The following is an 18,824-nucleotide window of genomic DNA, read 5'->3' on the forward strand; positions in this document are numbered from 1 at the left end:
TTGTCTTTTTGTTTTGACATCATAGTCGTACACCCACATTTCATCACCTGTTATGACATTTTTCAGGAAGTAAATTTTTTTTTCCAATTTGAAACAATTTCACGCAAACACACTGCTCTTCAAGATCCTTCATTGTTCAACTTGCAAATCACCAACTGCACAAAATACTTGTTCACACAAGCACAGGTACCTTGATGACTAAGTGACATGATGTGATGCAGTTAGTGTCAGACTAAAGCTCAAAGTCACTGGTACACAGCGCTCCCGTCGCAATCACAATACGACTACTAGTTGGTGCACTGAATAAAAATTATGGCATTTTTTTGGACAGACCTCGTATGAGGAGGTTTAGCTCCTGGGTGGATGATGCAGCTGCTTCACCGAGGGTGCACAGCACCACCACATACAGACTTCTTATCAGCGCAATTTGGGGGTGTTTCTGTGCCCAGTGTTTAGGTGTGAAAGTTTGGTGTGGCATATGAATAAAAACTCAGAAATGGGAGCAGTGGAAATGGGACTATTGAGAAGTATGTGTTGCATGTATACAGTGAATAGGATAATAAATAGTAATTCATGAAGGATATGTTGTTAGGATTTCTGATAACAGTAGGGGTAAGAAGATTATGTTTAGATGGCATGGTCATATGGAAGCAGTGGATGTAAATAAGTTAGTGAAAGGGGCACCTGGTACCATATAGGATATGTGAGTGATTTAGAGAGTGGAAAGAGGTGTGGTAGGTTAAGAAGCAGGTGGATGGATATGATAAATGAGTTTACAGTATATGAAAGTGAGGCATAGTAGTTGATGAGGCTGTGGAACTGACAGGGGACTGAGTTGCTTGGATAAATTATGTATCAAAGAGCACATCATGGGCATCTCACCCCCCCCCCTTTTTTTTTTTTTTTTTTTTTTTTTTTTTTTTTTTTTTGGATAATTGTATCTGGTAGGTACTGTGAAGTGCATTTACAATGGAAAATATCTCCCCATAAATGTACAGATAGTTAGACCTGTAATATAGAATCTCGTTTTTCATGGGCTTGGATGGCATGTGACTGAGTGGATATATTACTGATTAGTTGTTTCTTTATCCATCCATCATCCTATCCTACATTGCCCCATGTGGAGCGTAGGAGCCCGGGGTTAGGCAAGTTGGTCCTGACATTTAAGATGAGAGTGACCAGCCTGACTCATCCGTGAGTGGCATTATGTGAGCAATAAACCCCAACCACCCCTTGGATGTAAAGTTTCGCCGCCTCAATCCGATTGGAGCGCCCTAATTACCCACTAAACCACCAGGCACCGAAATTTGGTTATATTGTTACCTCTCAGTGTAGTAAATGGTTTCCTGGTGTACAGGAAACCATTTGGCTTGTTACTCAGTGTAGAGTCACCCACAGGCAGAAGGAAGAGGAAAGAATGAAGAAAAGAAAGACAGAAGAGGGAGTGTAAAGTCACCCGTAGGCAGAAGGACGAGGAAAGAATGAAAGAAAGAAAGACAGAAGAGGATGGAAGGAAAGAAGGATGGAGGAGAGGAAAGGGCAGACACTCAAGTACTGCACTAATCGAGTGACTGGATGGTGGTTGCCCCCACCTACCACATAGTCACATTTTCTCATTTCTGGCTTTCTGAACCCAACTACAACCCATCCTTAGGCAAGGAAGAGAGATTAGGATGATGATGGTGATGCTGGTAGTGGTGATGATCCTTTACTACTTGAGAATTTCATTGAGGTAATGTAAAAACGTCTCATATGGAAGGAGTTAAAGTAATTTGTTAACCTCTTCAATGTTTTAATTTAATAACAGTTTTTTTAGTTTTCTGTTTCCTTTTTCTCCCCACAATGAACATGATTATGTACTGCATGCATTTTAGGAAAAGAGAGAGTTGGTTGATTACTTATGAGTCTAGGAGAATTGGTAGCCAGATTGACTATTCCCTGATCAGGAAGGCTGATAGGAAGATACTGAGGTATGTTAAAGTTACAGGGAGCAAAGAGTGTGTGCAGTGACACAGATTACTGACATGTGACGTGGTGTTTAACCCGTAGGCTGCAGTGGGCCTAAACGTATCCTATGTCCATGGTGCGGGAAAACCGGTTAAAGAAAATCGTTTTTTCATCATGTGTCTTGACCCACTTATACCTCACCAAACATGATAACATTTTAGTCAAAGTTTACACTCCACACTGATGATTCACAACCCATTTATCAGGCATAAACATAATGGCGGCTTTCCATGCTGCGTGATCTCTGGCAGCCTCCCTATTCAGTCCCTTAACCCTGAGGTCACACTCAATGACCTCGTCCTAGGTCTTTTTCGGTCTGCCTGTCACTACCCAATCCCCAACATTAACACTTCTCACTTTCTGCACCCAGTTATCATCCCCCATCTGCACCACATGCCCAGACCATCTCAATCTACCTCTCCTCATCACAACACCAAAACACTCCAGTCCCATCCTACCTCTCAATTCTTCCATTGTAAACCTAGCCCCCCCAGGCCTTACACTCAAGGACACACTGCACATCCACCTAATCAGTGCTATTTCTGTACTTTTGAGCCTGTGAATATCCTCTTCCTTTACTGCCCATGTCTCACTACCACAGAGCATTACACTCCTAACACATGCCACATGCAGTGCCGAAAAGTTCACAGTATTTCACGCAGTTCTTTGGTAATGTATGATGCAGTCTACCAGTTGGTATTTCCGGGATGCTTTACACAGCCAAGGGGTTAAGGACTGGATAATGAAGAAGAGGACCAATGCAGCTAGGAGGAAAATATGGAAGTTGAAAAACGAAGTAGGGAGGAGTGCCTTCCATAGCACGATGAGTAGAGTTTTGGCTGAACAGGGAGCTCTTGACAGTAGTGTAAATGAACAGTATACTGTAAAGCTGTCTTGAGTAGTCCCCTGAGAGTTACTAATTTAGCGTGTAGATGGACAGGAGGCTCTCCAAGACGTACTGTAAGGTAACAAGGAGGTGGGATGATGGTGTAGAAGCCACAGTTATGGAGAAAAGAAGCTTTTCCACGAAGAGAAAAAGGGTGGTAGCAGGGAGGAATTCTTGGCTGCCAAGCATAGGGCTAGAAAGGAGGTATACAGGACAGTATCTGAGTCCCAGAGACATTTACAGGATAACCTAAATAGCACTGAAAGGATGAATATGGAATGTATTTAAGATCGCAGATCAGATGAAGAAGGAAAACAGGGATATTCTAGGTTAGCAGTATGTGAAGAAGGATGAGGGAAAGATAGTGGTGGACAGAGAGGATATTAAAGATGCCTGGAGAGAGCATTATAACCTGTTGCTGCGTGAGGAGTTTGACTGGAACAGGAAAGGTTTGTCAGCAGATCCTGTGTTTGGCCCATGGCCTTTGATTGCTGCTGCTGCTGTGAGCAGGGCAATAGACAGGGTGCAGTCGGGGAAGGCAGCAGATGTGTCAGGGTTGACTGTGGAAATGCTGGAGGCCAAAGAAAGAATATTGATGAGATGCAGTTTGGGCTTATGCCAGGCAAAGGGACCACTGACACCATATTCATTGTTCAACAGCTTCAGGAAAAATATATAGGAAAGAAAAGGGAGTTGTACTTTGTTTTTGTTCAGTGGGTGAAGGCCTTTGACAGAGTCTTAGGGAGGTTGTGAAGCGGGCAATGAGAAAGCTTGGGATTGAGGAATGGCTGGTTAGAGTGATTATGGCTACGTATGTGGGTGCTCACACCGAGATGAGAGTGAATGGAATTTTGACTGATGAGTTCCCCAAGAATGCTGGTGTACATCAGAGGTCAGTCTTGAGCCCCAATTGTTTGTCATGGTGCTTGAAGCTGTCATGTGACTTCAGAAATGGACTTCCATGGGAGATATTATATGCTGATGACTTGGTGTTGATTGCAGAGAATGGAAGGGAGGTTGAGGAAATATTTAGTAGGAAGAGAGACAGAATAGGGCACAAGGGTTTTAGGCTAAATTTGGATAAAACAAAAGTGTTGGTATCTAGGGCTGTTGGTGGTACTGTTGTAGGAGAAGGAGAGTGGCCATGTGCAGTTTGCCACAAGGATGTGGGAAGTAACTCCAACTTGTGCAGTATTTGTGGTAAGTGGATTCATAAGAGATGTACAGTAAAAGTCCTCTCATACGTCATCTGGTCTTACTGTATTTCCGGACTTTCGGCGGTTTTCATAAATAGTCCCATTATGAAAGTTCTCTGCTCTTCCAACTTAAATGCTGAGCTGATCGCCACCCTCAACTGGGTCCTCAGCTTGTCGCTGGTACCCGTGCACCCATAGTTGCCAATGTGGCACTGTTGGTACTTGATCTAGTGCTTCTCATAATAATTTAGCACTTTTTATAATAATTTAGCACCAATAAATAATTGATTTTCTTCTGTATGTAGCACGTTTTGAAGTCCAATTTAGCGCGAAAATTTGAACAGTTCACCTATAGCTTAGCGCCTTTAAAGTTGAGTTAATTGCTTTTGAAGATTTCTGCTTGCCAACACTACATGGGTAGTCAGTCATCATGACTCATCAGTTCTGCCTTTGTGAGCGGAACGTTTTGAACGTTTGGAAACTTTGTGTAAATACACCTAGGTTAAGGTAAGTTCATGTTTATTGTATCGTTAAATACACTGAATGTAAGTTGCCTGTTAAATATTTAGTTCTTAGGGTTGACTATTAATACTTGCAGGACACTCTTACTGCTTTAGGGTGACCGAGCATGATTTGCTAGAAACTTTTTGGCAGGTTTTCCCAGTCATTCGGCAGTTTCTGCTGTTTCGGCACGTGCTTGGTCCCAAGGATGCCAAATGAGAGGACATATACTGTAGTGGTATTAAAGGTAGACTGCGAGTTAATGTTGATTTCGTGTGTATGGTACGTTGGGGAGAGCATGTGGAGATTGTAAAACGTGAGGGGATTGATCTTGCTGGTGAATCTTTTGAGTTTGTGAAAGATTCTTTTTTATTTGAGGAACATGTTATGTGCAGGAGGTGTGGCTCTGTGTCTAGGGTAAGGAGTGTTTGGAGGAAGATCAGGGAGCTGTTGCAGCTTCAGGCATTGAGAAGGCTCTCACTCCATGCTAAGGGATCTTAGTATGCAGAATGTGTTGGGAGTGTAGAGCTGTAAGATAGTGAGACCTGGGCAGTAATGGAGGAGGATATTTGTAGGCTCAAACTTACAGAAATGACAATGATTAGATGGAAGTGTAGTGCATCCTTGAATGATAGGCCTGGGGAACTAGGCTTACAATTGAAGAGTTGAGAAGAAGGATGGAACCGGAGTGTATTGTTATTGTAATGAAGAGGGGCAGATTGAGATGGTTTGGGTATGTGGAGAGGATGGAGGATGACATTTGGGTGTGGAAGGTGAGTGGGGCAGGGCTGCGAGAGGCAGACTGAAAAAGACCTCGGACGAGGTCATACAATGTGACTTCAGGATAAGGGACTGAATAGGGGGACTGCCAGAGATCAAGCAGCATGGTGAGCAGCCTTTATGTGACCAAGGCCAATGCATGGAAGCATGTTGGAGCCTTCATAATGATATGTATGATAATTACATGATAAGTTGCTGAGTGTAGAGTTGAGAGATAGGCAGGGTACATGAGATTATTAGTGAAGTATAGTGTATGGGTACACTGACGTGGTTTGGATGTGTGGAGAGGATATAGGTTTTGTGAAGTGATGTATGAGTATTTGTGTGGATAGGAGAAAAACAAGAGGCCCTACTGGGATAGCATAAGGTTTTGATTTGAGAGACAGTACCAGTACTTGGGATAAGATGTAAAGAAGTAGAAGCAAAAGACTGAGTAACTTGAGGATTGCCATAAGGGAAACTGTGGCCATAAGGGAATGGGTTATGATGATGATACATTTCATATTATGTTCACCAGGTGACAGGAGATGCCAGTGAGTCACAAATTCTAGCTGCAACAGCGGCGTATCTGGACCGGCCAGAGGTGCTGGTAAAAGCACTGAATGAACTCTTCCACATCTTCCGCTTTGACACCTGCCATGAGCAGCAGCATGCCCTTGATCTTATTCTGTTGGCAATGCTAAGACACAGAACTGAGAAACACATTCAGATATCTGGGAGGTGAGTACCATTTTGTCTCTGCTTGTGTGTGAGTGTTCTTACCTAATTGTATCTTTGCAGGAATGAGTCAAGCTCTTACTGTCCCGTGTCTTAAACCATATTTATTGTACATATCTTTAAAATTGTGAATTGTTTTGGCACACATTACTGTATTTCATTCGGTAGTGCATTCCACTGATCAATTGCTCTATTTGGGAAACTAAATTTCCTTAGGTCTTTATCACCTCTCTTCTTATGCAGTTTTTTGCAGTGTCCTCTTGCTGATGGTTCCCCATAGGTTAAGTAATCATTTATGTCTATTTTCTCCTTCCCTGATATGCATTTATATAGCATAATCATATCACCTCTTTTCCTTCTCTCCTTTAGTGTTGGTAGATTCAGTTTAATTAGTCTTTCTTCGTAGCTTAGATCCCTTAAGCTTGGTATCCATCTTGTAGCGGCCCTTTGAACTTTTTCAATCTTGTCTATGTGTTTTTTGAGATGAGGACTCCAAACTACTGATGCATACTCCAGGGTTGGTCTGATGAATGATGTTATTATCTTTCTTAGCATGTCTTCATTTATGTATGTGAATGCTATTCTCATATTTGCAAGCAGTGTATACATGTTCCGTACCTTCTCACTGATGTGGTCAGCCGGGGATAGTCTGTTATTGAGAATCACACCTAGGTCCTTCTGTCTTTCTGATGTGTGTAGGGTTTTATTTCCTATCATATAATCCCAATCAGGTCTTTTTCCACACTTACCAAACTTGATTACATGACACTTGTCCACATTGAATTCCATTTGCCATGTATTACTTCATTCATGAAGTTTATTTAATTCTTCTTGTAGCTCTTTACAAGAGTCTGTGTTAGTAATTCTTCTTTGTATTTTTGCATCATCTGCAAACATATTTAGATAGCTTTCATTTCCAGTGTTACTGTCTATATCATTTATATACACTAAAAACATGATTGGTGCCAGCACTGAGCCCTGTGGTACTCTACTAGTTATTTCTTTCCATGATGAGTAATTTCCCCTTAGTACTGTTCTCATTTCTCTTCTTATGAGAAAATCTTGCATCCAACAAAACAGTTTGCCTCGAATTCCTCCTTGATGGTACAGTTTCCATAAAAGTCTTTGGTGTGGTACTGTGTCAAATGCTTTCTTGAAATCAAAATAGATACTGTCCACCCATCCTTCTCTTTCCTGTAATGTGTCTCTTACTCTGTCATAGTAGCTCAAGAGATTGGTAACACATGATTTTCCTTTTCTGAAACCAAACTGTCTTTCTTTTATCATATTGTGTTCTTCTAGATGATTTACTCAAGCTTTTCTTAAAAGCTTTTCTAATACCTTGCTTACAACACTGGTTAGTGATACTGGTCGGTAGCTGAGTGGATTTTGTCTATTCCCTTTCTTGAATAAGGGAACAATGTTTGCTTTCTTCCAGATATCAGGTAGTTTACCTTGACTCAATGATTTCTTGAAAATTAAAAATAATGGTTTACTTAACTCCTTTGCACATTCACGTAGTACCCAACATGAAATTTCATCAGGACCATTTGCTTTTCCCTTGTCTAATTTACTTACCTCCTCCTGTATTACTTTTTCTGATGCTTATATATCTGGTAGTATGTGTGGGCATGCATGTTCCACATGATCCTTCTCAAAATTATTTTCCTCTGTAAAAACTGATTGGAATTTCTTGTTTAGTGCTTCACAAATATCCCTCTCTTGTGTATAGGTGATTCCCTCATCCGTAATGGATTGTATTTTATCTTTTACTTTGGTTTTGCTTCTGATGTAGCTGTAAAATAGCTTCAGTTGATCACTACTTTTATTTATGATATCCTCCTCAAACTGTTTTTGCGCTTCCCTCCTTATTCTTGTATAATCGTTCCTTGCCTGTTTGTAATTATTATTTGCCCTTTCACTAGTGTGTCTTCTGTATCTATTCCACAACAAATTTCTTTTTTCTTTTGATTTTTTACATTCTGTATTGAACCATTTCTTTATTTTCTTTTCTGCTTCTTTGTGCTGTGGGATGTACTTCTGGACTCCTGTTTCATAAAGTTCACAGAATTTTTTATATATAGCATTTAAATCTTGTCCTCTAAGCTCCTTTCCCCAATCAGTTTCTAAGAAGTACTTCTTTAGGTCATGATAATTTCCCTTTTTATAGTTTAGGCTCTTTTTGTAACTTTCATTGCTGTTAACTATGTCATATGCAATCCTGAAGTTGCAATTTAGTACTGCATGGTCGCTTTTGCCAAATGGAGGGTATTTGTATTAAAATCTCCAGTTAGTATAATTCTTTCCGATTTCTCTTCCATTTTATGTAGTAATGATCTTAAACTCTGAATTGTATTCTCTGCCAAGTCCTCATATTCGTCTCTTTCCCATGTGTTTGACTTGGGTGGCATGTACAAATTGGCTACAGTTACTTTCCCTTCAGATGTATTTATCTCTACTGCAGTCAGTTCTACTTGTGAGGGTATATCTGGTTCTATTTTTTTTACTTTTAGATTTTTTTTAGTTAATATTATAATTCCTCCTCCTTTTTTTTTAAGTTCTATCTCTTCTCCATATATTATATTCCTCTAAGTTTAGGATGTCATTTGATAGCCTTGGTGTTAATTTTGTTTCAGTTAGGCATATTACATGTAGTTCATTTTCTCTGACATAATCATTCATCTCTAATAATTTAGATAACATTCCATCCACATTTGAGTACATCAACTTAATCATCTTGTTTATATACTTGTCATGACATGGTTCTACTACCTTCCTCCTTTTTATTCCCTCCTGTTTATGTACCACTTTCGTACCTGCAATCCTATTGCCAGACAGACACCATAATCCCGTAAAGGGTGGCCATTTGACACTGAGTTAGTTGTTTTACAGGAAGGGGCACCAACCCTCCACCAACCCACTTGTTGACACGTAGGGAGCACGTATGGTTTGGTTACATGGTTGCCACCCAGCGTTGTAAATGGTTTCTTGGCTTACAGGAAACCATTTTGCTTGTCACTCAATGTAAAGCCACCTGTAAAGGAAAGAAAAGGAATAAGAAGTGACAGGAAAGATAGGAGAAATAGGAAGAGAGGAGGGCAGGCACAGAAAAAGAATGATAAAAGCTAAGGAAGTTACTTTGTAAAAAAATGTATTCTTCTCCTCCCCTGATCTTCCCTCATTTTTTGTTTTTCCTTCCTCCCTCTTCTCTTTCAGTAATTCTAATTCCTCTTGTGTTAGGCATCTTTTTATCCATACATTTTTGAACTCCTCTTTTTCCATAAGATTCTTTGCATTTTTTGGTATTTGGAAGGAATTTGAGTGTAAAGTGGAGGGACTGTAAGAAAATGTTCTGGAGAGAAGTGAAAAAAGTAAGACAGGGTGGAAGTGAAGTTAGCAGGGGAGTGAAAGATAAAAATGGTAGATTACTAGTGGAGAAGGGAGAAAAAGTGAGCAGATGGAGAGAACACTTTAAGGAATTGTTGAACGTAGAGGATGGAAGTAATGCGAGTATAAGTGGCTGGGGAATGGCTGGGAGAAGGAGGGAGATGAGAAGACAGGAAGAAATCAGTAGGATAGAAGTTGTGGAAGCAATGAAGAAAGTTAAATCGGGGAAAGCCCCAGGAATTGATGGAGTGTGTGGTGAAATGCTGAAGCATGGGGGAGAGATAGTAGTAGAATGGATGTGGAAGATGTGCAGATTGGCGTGGGAGGAAGGTAGAGTCCCGGAGGATTGGAAGTCAGGTATAATTATTCCTTTGTACAAAGGAAAAGGGGAAAAAGAAGTGTGTGGTAATCATAGAGGCATTTGTCTTCTTAGTATAATAGGAAAAGTGTATGGTAGGATACTTATAGACAGAGTTAGAGAAAGAACAGAGAAATTAGTTGGAGAAGAACAGGGAGGCTTTAGGAAGGGAAGAGGTTGTGTAGATCAGATATTCATTCTTAGATCTTTAGTGGAAAAGTTTCTAGAGAAGGGAAAGAAGTTGTATGCGGCTTTCATGGATTTGGAGAAAGCATATGACAGGGTGGATAGACAAGGATTGTGGAAAGTGTTAAGAATATATGGAGTAGATGGGAAGTTGTTGAATGCTGTGAAGAGTATGTACGATGGTGCGAAGGCTGCAGTGCGTGTGGATGGTGAACTAAGTGAATTTTTCTCTTTGAAAGTTGGTTTGAAACAGGGATGTGTCATGTCTCCATGGTTGTTCAATCTGTACATGGATGGGGTAATAAAAGAGGTACAAGGTAGGGTAGTGGATGTTGGAGTGGCCCTGGTGAGAGAGGATAGTGTTTGGAAACTCCCTGTACTGTTGTTTGCAGATGATACTGTGTTGTTGAGTGAAGACGAAGGGGAGCTGCAAGGCTTGATGGATGAGTTTGAGAGAGTGTGTAAGAAACGGAACCTAAAGGTGAATGTAGGGAAGAGTAAAGTGATGGTCTTTGAGAGAGGTGAAGTTAGTGAATGTACAGCGAGGTTGGATGGTGAGGAATTGGAAAATGTGAGTACGTTTAAGTATTTGGGTAGTGTGATGAGTAAGGATGGAGGTTTGGAGGGTGAAGTGCTTGAAAGGGTACAGCAGGGAAGAAAGGTTGCTGGTTCCTTGAAAGCAGTGATAAGAAACAGGGAAGTGAGCATGGAAGTGAAAAAGTTACTACATGACAGTATTGTGATACCAACTCTAACGTACGGAAGTGAAGCTTGGACATTGTTGGAAGGACACAAGTCAAGAGTGAGAGCAGTGGAAATGAGTTATTTGAGAGGAGCCTGTGGAGTCACATGGAGAGACAGGCTGACGAATGAGGATATAAAGGAGCGTTGTGGTGTGGATGTGGATGTGATAGGAAGCGTTATGAGGAACACACTGAGGTGGTTTGGCCATGTGGAGAGGATGGAGGGTGAAAGACTGACGAAGAGAGTGTATATGAGTGAGGTGGAGGGGGGAAGAGGGAGGGGGAGGCCGAGGATGAGATGGAGGGATGGGGTGGAGAGGTATATGAGAGAGGGGGGTGTGAGTTGGGAGCAGGGGAGTGAAATGGCGGGGGACAGGGCGACTTGGAGGCGATTTGTTTGTGGCCACCCCAAACGGGATTGAGGCGTCTGGCAATAGATAGATAGATAGATAGATCCTCCACGGTGTTTACACTGGAAGGTTACCTTTAGGGGTCTTGACTTACCTCTCTCGTATTTCCCTAACCTTTTGTGTTCCTCTATGTCTTTACTACAGATTTCCTTTGATACTTCTTTCAATATGCTCATTACATTTGCCATCTCCTTTTTATCTCTTGAGGTCTTGTTTTTCACTTCTTCCTCTTCTATACCAGTGATTACAATAGATTTGTTGATATCTACTGAATCTCTGATTAAGTTAGGATTGTTTTGGATTATTCTTTTCACATCCTTTTTAATGCTTTTTTCTTCCACCCTTTTTTCTAAGTCTTTCTCTACTTTCACCATTTCAGCACACGTGGTTTCCACATCATTTTTGTAGCTTTGCACAACTTCATTCACCTGTGTTATCTTCTCCTCAATATCACTGTTCTGGTCTATCAGACTGCTTACTTGCCTAATTGTCTCTGTATCATTTTTGAACTCTTCCATAATACTCTCGTGGTTGACTACTGTACTCGCCATTTCACTCATTTTTCTCCTAAGTGAACCCAGTTCTACTGTCAGCTCATCTATGATTGTGTCTTTCTTGTTGACTTCCTTTCCTAATTTTTCTATTTCTTCCTTTTGCAAGTGCATCTGTTTCTTAATTTCATCAATCACATTTTGAAAAGCCATCTCTAGCCTGTGTACTTGTTCCACCAGTTTATTGTGAGTCTCCATTTCAACAAGTTCTTGGTAGAAATCATCGTCCTGCCTTCTACCTTTATCCCTTTTCTTTTCCAAATTTGCTTTACTAAAGTACAGTATGTGGTCATTTTGCAGTACTAAAAGCACATATGGTACTCACATTCCCTGGGGCAGTTGTAGACTAAAGAAACGATCAGCTGATTGTGCGCATTCTCACTCTAATTTGTTTACTTTTCTGTTTGAACAAGTCTTGCTTATTTTTTTTTTTTTTTTTTTATTTTTTTTTTTTAGAACACCATTTAGTCTAACCTGGTACAGAGCTTGACTCATATAAAGATACTAATTTAGGTGATGCCACTGGCCAAGTTGGCCGTGTATGGAGCAATGTCGGCATGCGTCTGGTCTCCTCCGTGCCTTGTGTGTGTGTGTGTGTGTGTGTGTGTGTGTGTGTGTGTGTGTGTGTGTGTGTGTGTGTGTGTGTGTATTTGTTTACCTGTTTGTATTTACCCATTTGTAGTATACAGGAACTGAGCTAAGCTCATGTTTTCATATCTCCATATCTGCATTTATCCTGTCTAGTATTAAACACATGAATGTTTTTTGCCTGCATCACCTCCATGTCTAAGTTATTCCAAGTACCTAAGCTCCTGTTCGGGAAACTGAACCTTTTAAGTTCATTAAGACATATACTTTTCTTCAACTTGAGGACACGACTTCTTGTTCTTCCATCGTCCAACACAAAAAGATCCTCTCTATCCACCTTTTCCAGTTCTCTTACATTTCTAAACATCATGATCAAAGCTCCTCTGTCCCATCTCTCATGCAGTGATGGTAACTTCAGTTTTTCCAGTCACTTTTGTAGGTCTGTTCCTTTAAGCATGGTATCATCCTTGTAGCCATCCATTGAACCCTCTCCAGTTTATCAACATGCTTCTTCAAATGAGGTGACCAAACCACAGCTGCATACTCTGGTCATGGTCTTATCATGGTCACTATCAACGCCCCACAACATTTTCTCATCCGTATTTTTTTTTTTTTTTTTTTTTTTTTTTTTTAAATAACAGAACGGAGGAAGGAAAAACAAATGGAGAAAAAAAAATAATCCATACACCAGATTACTGGTGTCCTCTGTTCATAAAATATCTGTAAGAATTAGACTTGAACAGTTGTAGGTTGAAATTTGGAGGAAAACAACTCTGGGGAAGCGAGTTCCAGAGAGATGCAGTTCGGGGAATGAAAGAATTCTGATAGGCAGAAGTTCTGCAATGTGGTTGAGTGACATTCCAGTCATGAGCGTTACCAGATGCCCGTGTAGCACGAGGGAAGGCATGGAGAGGTGGCACCATGGACGCAACTTCGTCTGAGCATTTGCCAAAAAAATATCTGTAAAATAATGCAAGGGAGGCAACATTCCTTCTTACTTGCAGGGAGGTAGTTTATATGTAATGGCAGGGTTGTTAATGATTCTAACAGCTTTATTCTGAATTTTGTCTAGTTGTCTTAATGCAACCTCTCCACAACCATTCCACAAGGGTGAGCAATATTCAAGCTGAGAGCGCACATGACTCTTATAAATTATAGCTAACTGCTCATCGGCGAAGAAGTTACGGACTCTGTACAATAATCCAAGTTTCCTTGAGGCGGTTTTAGCAAGTGATCTGACATGAGAGGTCCAGCTGAGGGCACTGTTAAGTGAGACACCAAGAATTTCAATACTTTTGGAGATGGGAATATTAGTAGCACTGAAGGTAATGTACGAATCTGGCAATATCTGTCTATTAGTAAACTGTATATATTTAGTTTTACTAGCATTAAAAGAGACAAGGTTGTTTTGTCCCCATTCACTGATTGTAGATAGATCTTGATTTATGGAGATGGCTGTATTGAGTTGAGAGGTAGAGATATTAGACTTTGTAAATGGATGTCTGAGTGTGAATGAACTATGTAGTGTTGAGTCATCTGCATATGAGTGAATGGGATTGTGAGTGACAGATAAGAGATCATTAATATGAACCAGAAATAGGGTTGGCGCCAGAACTGATCCCTGTGGCACACCGGCGTTAATTGAGTGGAAATTCGAATATACATCATCTACTTTTACTCTTATTTTCCTGTCACTAAGATAAGAAGAAATCAAAGGAACAAAAGACGTTAGTCCATAGCAAGGGAGTTTGGACAGCAGGGAACGGTGCCATACTCTGTCGAAAGCTTTAGAGACATCAAGAGCTACTGCATGAGTTTCTCCAAAAAGATCAATTGATTGATGGATGGTATGAGTTAAGAGATTGAGTATGTCAATGGTGGATCTTTCGTGGCGAAAACCGTATTGTCTATCATTAATTAAGTTGTTGGATTCAAGATGTTTAACAATATGCTTATTAATTAAAGTTTCAAATACCTTACCAAGAGAAGATGTGATAGCTATTGGTCTGTAATTGGAGGGGTCAGACGAACTTCCTTTCTTCGGAACTGGGTGGATATTGGCTTCTTTCCATGAATTTGGGAATAAAGAAGTACGTATGCATAGTCTGAATAATTTAGCTAGGACAGAGGCAAGTTCAAGGGAACACTTTTTCAAAACAATTGGCGGAATTCCATCTGGACCTGGAGCTTTGTTGGTAGGTAAATTGTCTAGGATGGATTTTACAAATCTTGTCTGTATTTTAAGTGGGGCAATTTCGGGAGAATCAAGTTCCAGTACTGAGACATTCTGGCTGGTATCATCTATGGTAGAGTTTCTTGCAAAGGTACTAGCAAAGATATCTGCTTTCCCACGTGGGTCATTTGTAATATTGCCATCTGAAGATTTTAGTGGGGGAATGGAAGATGACTTGTTAAAGTTATTATTGAAAGAATTAAGAGTTGACCAGAATATTCTGTTGTCATTAGGGTTGTTAAGTAGTTTTGATGCTTGCTTTTGAAGAAAGTTTGATTTAGATAGATTTAATACAGCTTTTGCATGATTTCTAGCAATTTTAAATTGGGAGAGTGATTCAGGTGTTTTTGATTTTAAGTAAGAGTTATATGCTAATGACTTTTGGGCTGTTGCTCTGGCACAATTGCCATCAAACCATTTTGGAGAGTTTGGTCTTTTAGTGAATTGTTGACTTGGTATGAATAAATCCATACCAGCTAGTATTAAGTCACAAATGTGGGACTGGGTAGAATTGGGATCACTAGAGAAGAAAGACTGCCATGGAACATCAGCAAGAAAATTTCTAAATCCATCCCAGTCTGCCCTGTCAAAGTGCCATCGGGTCACCCTGACAGGTTCGGAATGGGGAGATGTAGGAGGGTTAACTAATGAGGCTTTGATGAGATTGTGGTCAGAGGATCCAAGTGGTGACAGTACCTCTATCCTGTATTGATCTGGATTATGTGTCAAGAATAAATCCAAGAGATGGGCATTATGGTCAGGATTATCAGGTATTCTGGTTGGTTGCTTTACCAACTGGGTGAGATTAAACGATTCCGCAAACAGCTCGCATTCCAGACCAGCGTCGTCAGTCCGGGCAGAATGCAATAACCATTCAACATTGTGTATGTTAAAATCACCCAAAATGGTAATTTCATTGCCAAGGGCAAGGTCAAGGTTACTCAACTGAGTGGATATGGAATCAAATACACTGGGTTCCGAAGAAGCATTGGGGGAACGATAAACTACACAGATATATTTGGTAATGTTTTGGCAATTTAATTTATATAATGAGTAATCAAAACTGGATGAAGTGAAGTTTAAAATAGTGTCAACTGCATATTGGGATTTGATATAACAACAGGTGCCGCCCTTGTTTCGAAAGTTTGTAAGGAGATGGTAACCTGGAAAACAAAATGGAGATATATCGGTAGAGGGTGAGATTTGTGGTTCTGTGAGGAAAAGGGCCAAAGGGGATATGGACTGAAGGAAAAAATGAACTGAGTTTAAATTTGTGGTAAGGCCGCGGATGTTGGTAAAGAATAAGGCCGCACCGTCACCTCTTTGCCGATGAGCATTCCCGGAAATAGCAACAGTCGCTGCTGGCACAGTCGCTTGATAGCGACCGGGAGGACCCTGTGCCTCCAGCCCTACCCTGCCGGTGGTGGCAATCCGAGATACCACCTCATTTGATTGTGAGATTGCAGCGGCCATTACTAAAGATGTGAATAGAAGGTGTGATATGTTATGCGCATGTATAATTAAAAGTCACTCTAATGTTGGTCAGTAATCCGTAAAGGCCTCCAGTGATTCTGTATATATACTTTTCTGGTGACAAGTGCATCTATCTGTTGCCAGACACCTTAATCCTGTAATGGGTGACCACAAACAAATCACCTCCATGTTGCCCTGTCCCCCACCATTTCATTGCCCTGCTCCCAGCTCACACCCCCCTCTCTCACATACCTCTTCAATCCTCCACCTCATCCTTGGCCTCACCCTCCCTTTCCCCCCCCTCCCCCTCACTCACATACACTGTCCTCATCAGTCTCTCACTCTCCATTGTCTCCACATGACCAAATCACCTCACTGTGTTTCTCCTAATTCTTCCTATCACATCCACATCCACACCACAGTGCTCCTTCACTTCCTCATTCGTCAGTCTGTTTCTCCGTGTGACTCCACATTCTCCTCTCAAATAACTCATTTCCACTGCTCTCACACTTCTGTCCCTCCAACAAGGTCCAAGCTTCACTTCCATATGTTAGAGTTGGTATCACAATACTGTCATGTTGTAACTTTTTCACATCCATGCTCACTTCCCTGTTTCTTTAATTAAAAGTCACTCTAATGTTGGTGAGTAATCCTTAAATGCCTCCAATGATTCTGTTTATATACTTTTCTGGTGACAGGTCATTCTATCTGTTGCCAGACATCTTAATCCTGTAACGGGTGACCACAAACAAATCGTCTCCATGTCGCCCTGTCCCCCACCATTTCATTGCCCTGCTTCCAGGTTACACCCCTCTCTCTAATATACCTCTCCACTCCAATCCTCCATCTCATCCTTGGCCCCCCCCTCCTTCTCCCCTCCTCCCCTTCACTCACATACACTCTCCTCATGTCTCTCACTCTCCATCCTCTCCACATGGCCAAACCACCTCATTGTGTTTCTCCTAATTCTTCCTATCACATCCACATCCACACCATAACTCTCCTTCACTTCCTCATTTGTCAGTCTGTTTCTCCATGTGATTCCACATGCTCCTTTCAAATAACTCATTTCCACTGCTCTCACACTTGACATCTATCCCTCCAACAAGGTTCAAGCGTCACTTCCATACGTTAGAGTTGGTATCACAATACTGTCATGTAGTAACTTTTTCACTTCCATGCTCACTTCTCTGTTTCTTATCACTACTTTCATGGAACCAGCAACCTTTCTTCCTTGCTGTAACCATTCAAGCACTTCACCCTCCAAATTTCCATCCTTACTCATCACACTACCCAAGTACTTAACTCCTAAACTGCGGGGTTGTTTTGGCGCTCCCTGCGCGTCCTGCGAGGATATTCACGCTCCGACAGACTTTGTAAAAATATTTCCCAAAAATCAGTTACTAGTCCTAGAATATTATAATTACTTATGCATATGACACATACTTTCAGCTTTCTCCTGGGATGTTTGTTGAGCCTTTGTCGAGTACCGTAGGACTTGTGGAGACTTCTGAAGTTGGGTAATGAAGTCTCCACTTTACACTTCCCGGCACCCCTTAGTATGATTACCACAGCCTGATATTATCACTAGAAACACTATTCAATAATTTTCAAATAGTTTGAAATCCATACTCTAAAAGAAAACACTGTGAAAGTAATGAAAATTACGAGTGCATACGAGCTTCCCACTTGCGCTCGTTCCTCGCTGGTATTCTGTCATTTGTTATTCATAAAAACACTCACACTTTATATTCCTATTACTATATAACACTTATATATATCTGCAGTCTTTATCCATAAGTTTCCTTCAGTAATAGTAGTTTATTGTCACTGTAGGCATTCAATTTCTCTTTCAGTAAAATACATAGCATTCACTTTCTCGTCCTGTATACTAGCGTGGAGAACGAATCTGTCACTTTCACTTTTATTTCTCCTAGTACATATACTTGTATTCTCATGTTACTACTTATTTACCTTTCTATTTACATTCTCTATTTTATTTACTATCTATCTATCTATCTATTGCCAGATGCCTCAATCCCGTTTGGGGTGGCCACAAACAAATCGCCTCCAAGTCACCCTGTCCCCCGCCATCTCACTGCCCTGCTCCCAACTCACACCCCCCTCTCTCATATACCTCTCCACCCCATCCCTCCATCTCATCCTCGGCCTCCCCCTCCCTCTTTCCCCATCCACCTCACTCACATACACTCTCTTCGTCAGTCTTTCACCCTCCATCCTCTCCACATGGCCAAACCACCTCAGTGTGTTCCTCATAACGCTTCCTATCACATCCACATCCACACCACAACGCTCCTTTATATCCTCATTCGTCAGCCTGTCTCTCCATGTGAGTCCACAGGCTCCTCTTAAATAACTCATTTCCACTGCTCCCACTCTTGACTTGTGTCCTTCCAGCAACGTCCAAGCTTCACTTCCGTACGTTAGAGTTGGTATCACAATAGTGTCATGTAGTAACTCTTTCACTTCCATGCTCACTTCCCTGTTTTTTATCACTACTTTCAAAGAACCAGCAACCTTTCTTCCCTGCTGTACCCTTTCAAGCACTTCACCCTCCAAACCTCCATCCTTACTCATCACACTACGCAAGTACTTAAACGTGCTCACATTTTATTTACATTATTTAAATTTCTATTTTATTTACACTATGTTATGCACTGTCACTTGCAGTAACTTATAAAACTATTATCCACTGTTCAGTTAAATTTACATTCATTGCATTCACTTGCTATTTACACATTATTTACATTTCCACTTGCACTGTTTTAGAGTCACCAGAAAGATCGT

The 18,824-nt window shown here is 40.9% G+C and overlaps 1 protein-coding gene across 1 annotated transcript in view; it reads left to right on the forward strand.

The window, feature by feature from the left end:
• The window catches only part of LOC145400934 (protein zer-1 homolog), a 397,151-nt gene that overhangs the window by 97,333 nt on the left and 280,994 nt on the right, over window positions 1-18,824 (forward strand). Inside the window, exon 5 of the mRNA XM_080273299.1 lies at window positions 5,888-6,090. Coding sequence (XP_080129425.1) covers window positions 5,888-6,090 — 203 coding nt within the window. The remainder of the gene's footprint in view (window positions 1-5,887; window positions 6,091-18,824) is intronic.

This window comes from Coenobita brevimanus, chromosome 54, assembly GCF_032717465.1.
Source record: "Coenobita brevimanus isolate Jiangsu-jjx chromosome 54, ASM3271746v2, whole genome shotgun sequence".
NCBI classification, from domain to species: Eukaryota; Metazoa; Arthropoda; class Malacostraca; order Decapoda; family Coenobitidae; genus Coenobita; species Coenobita brevimanus.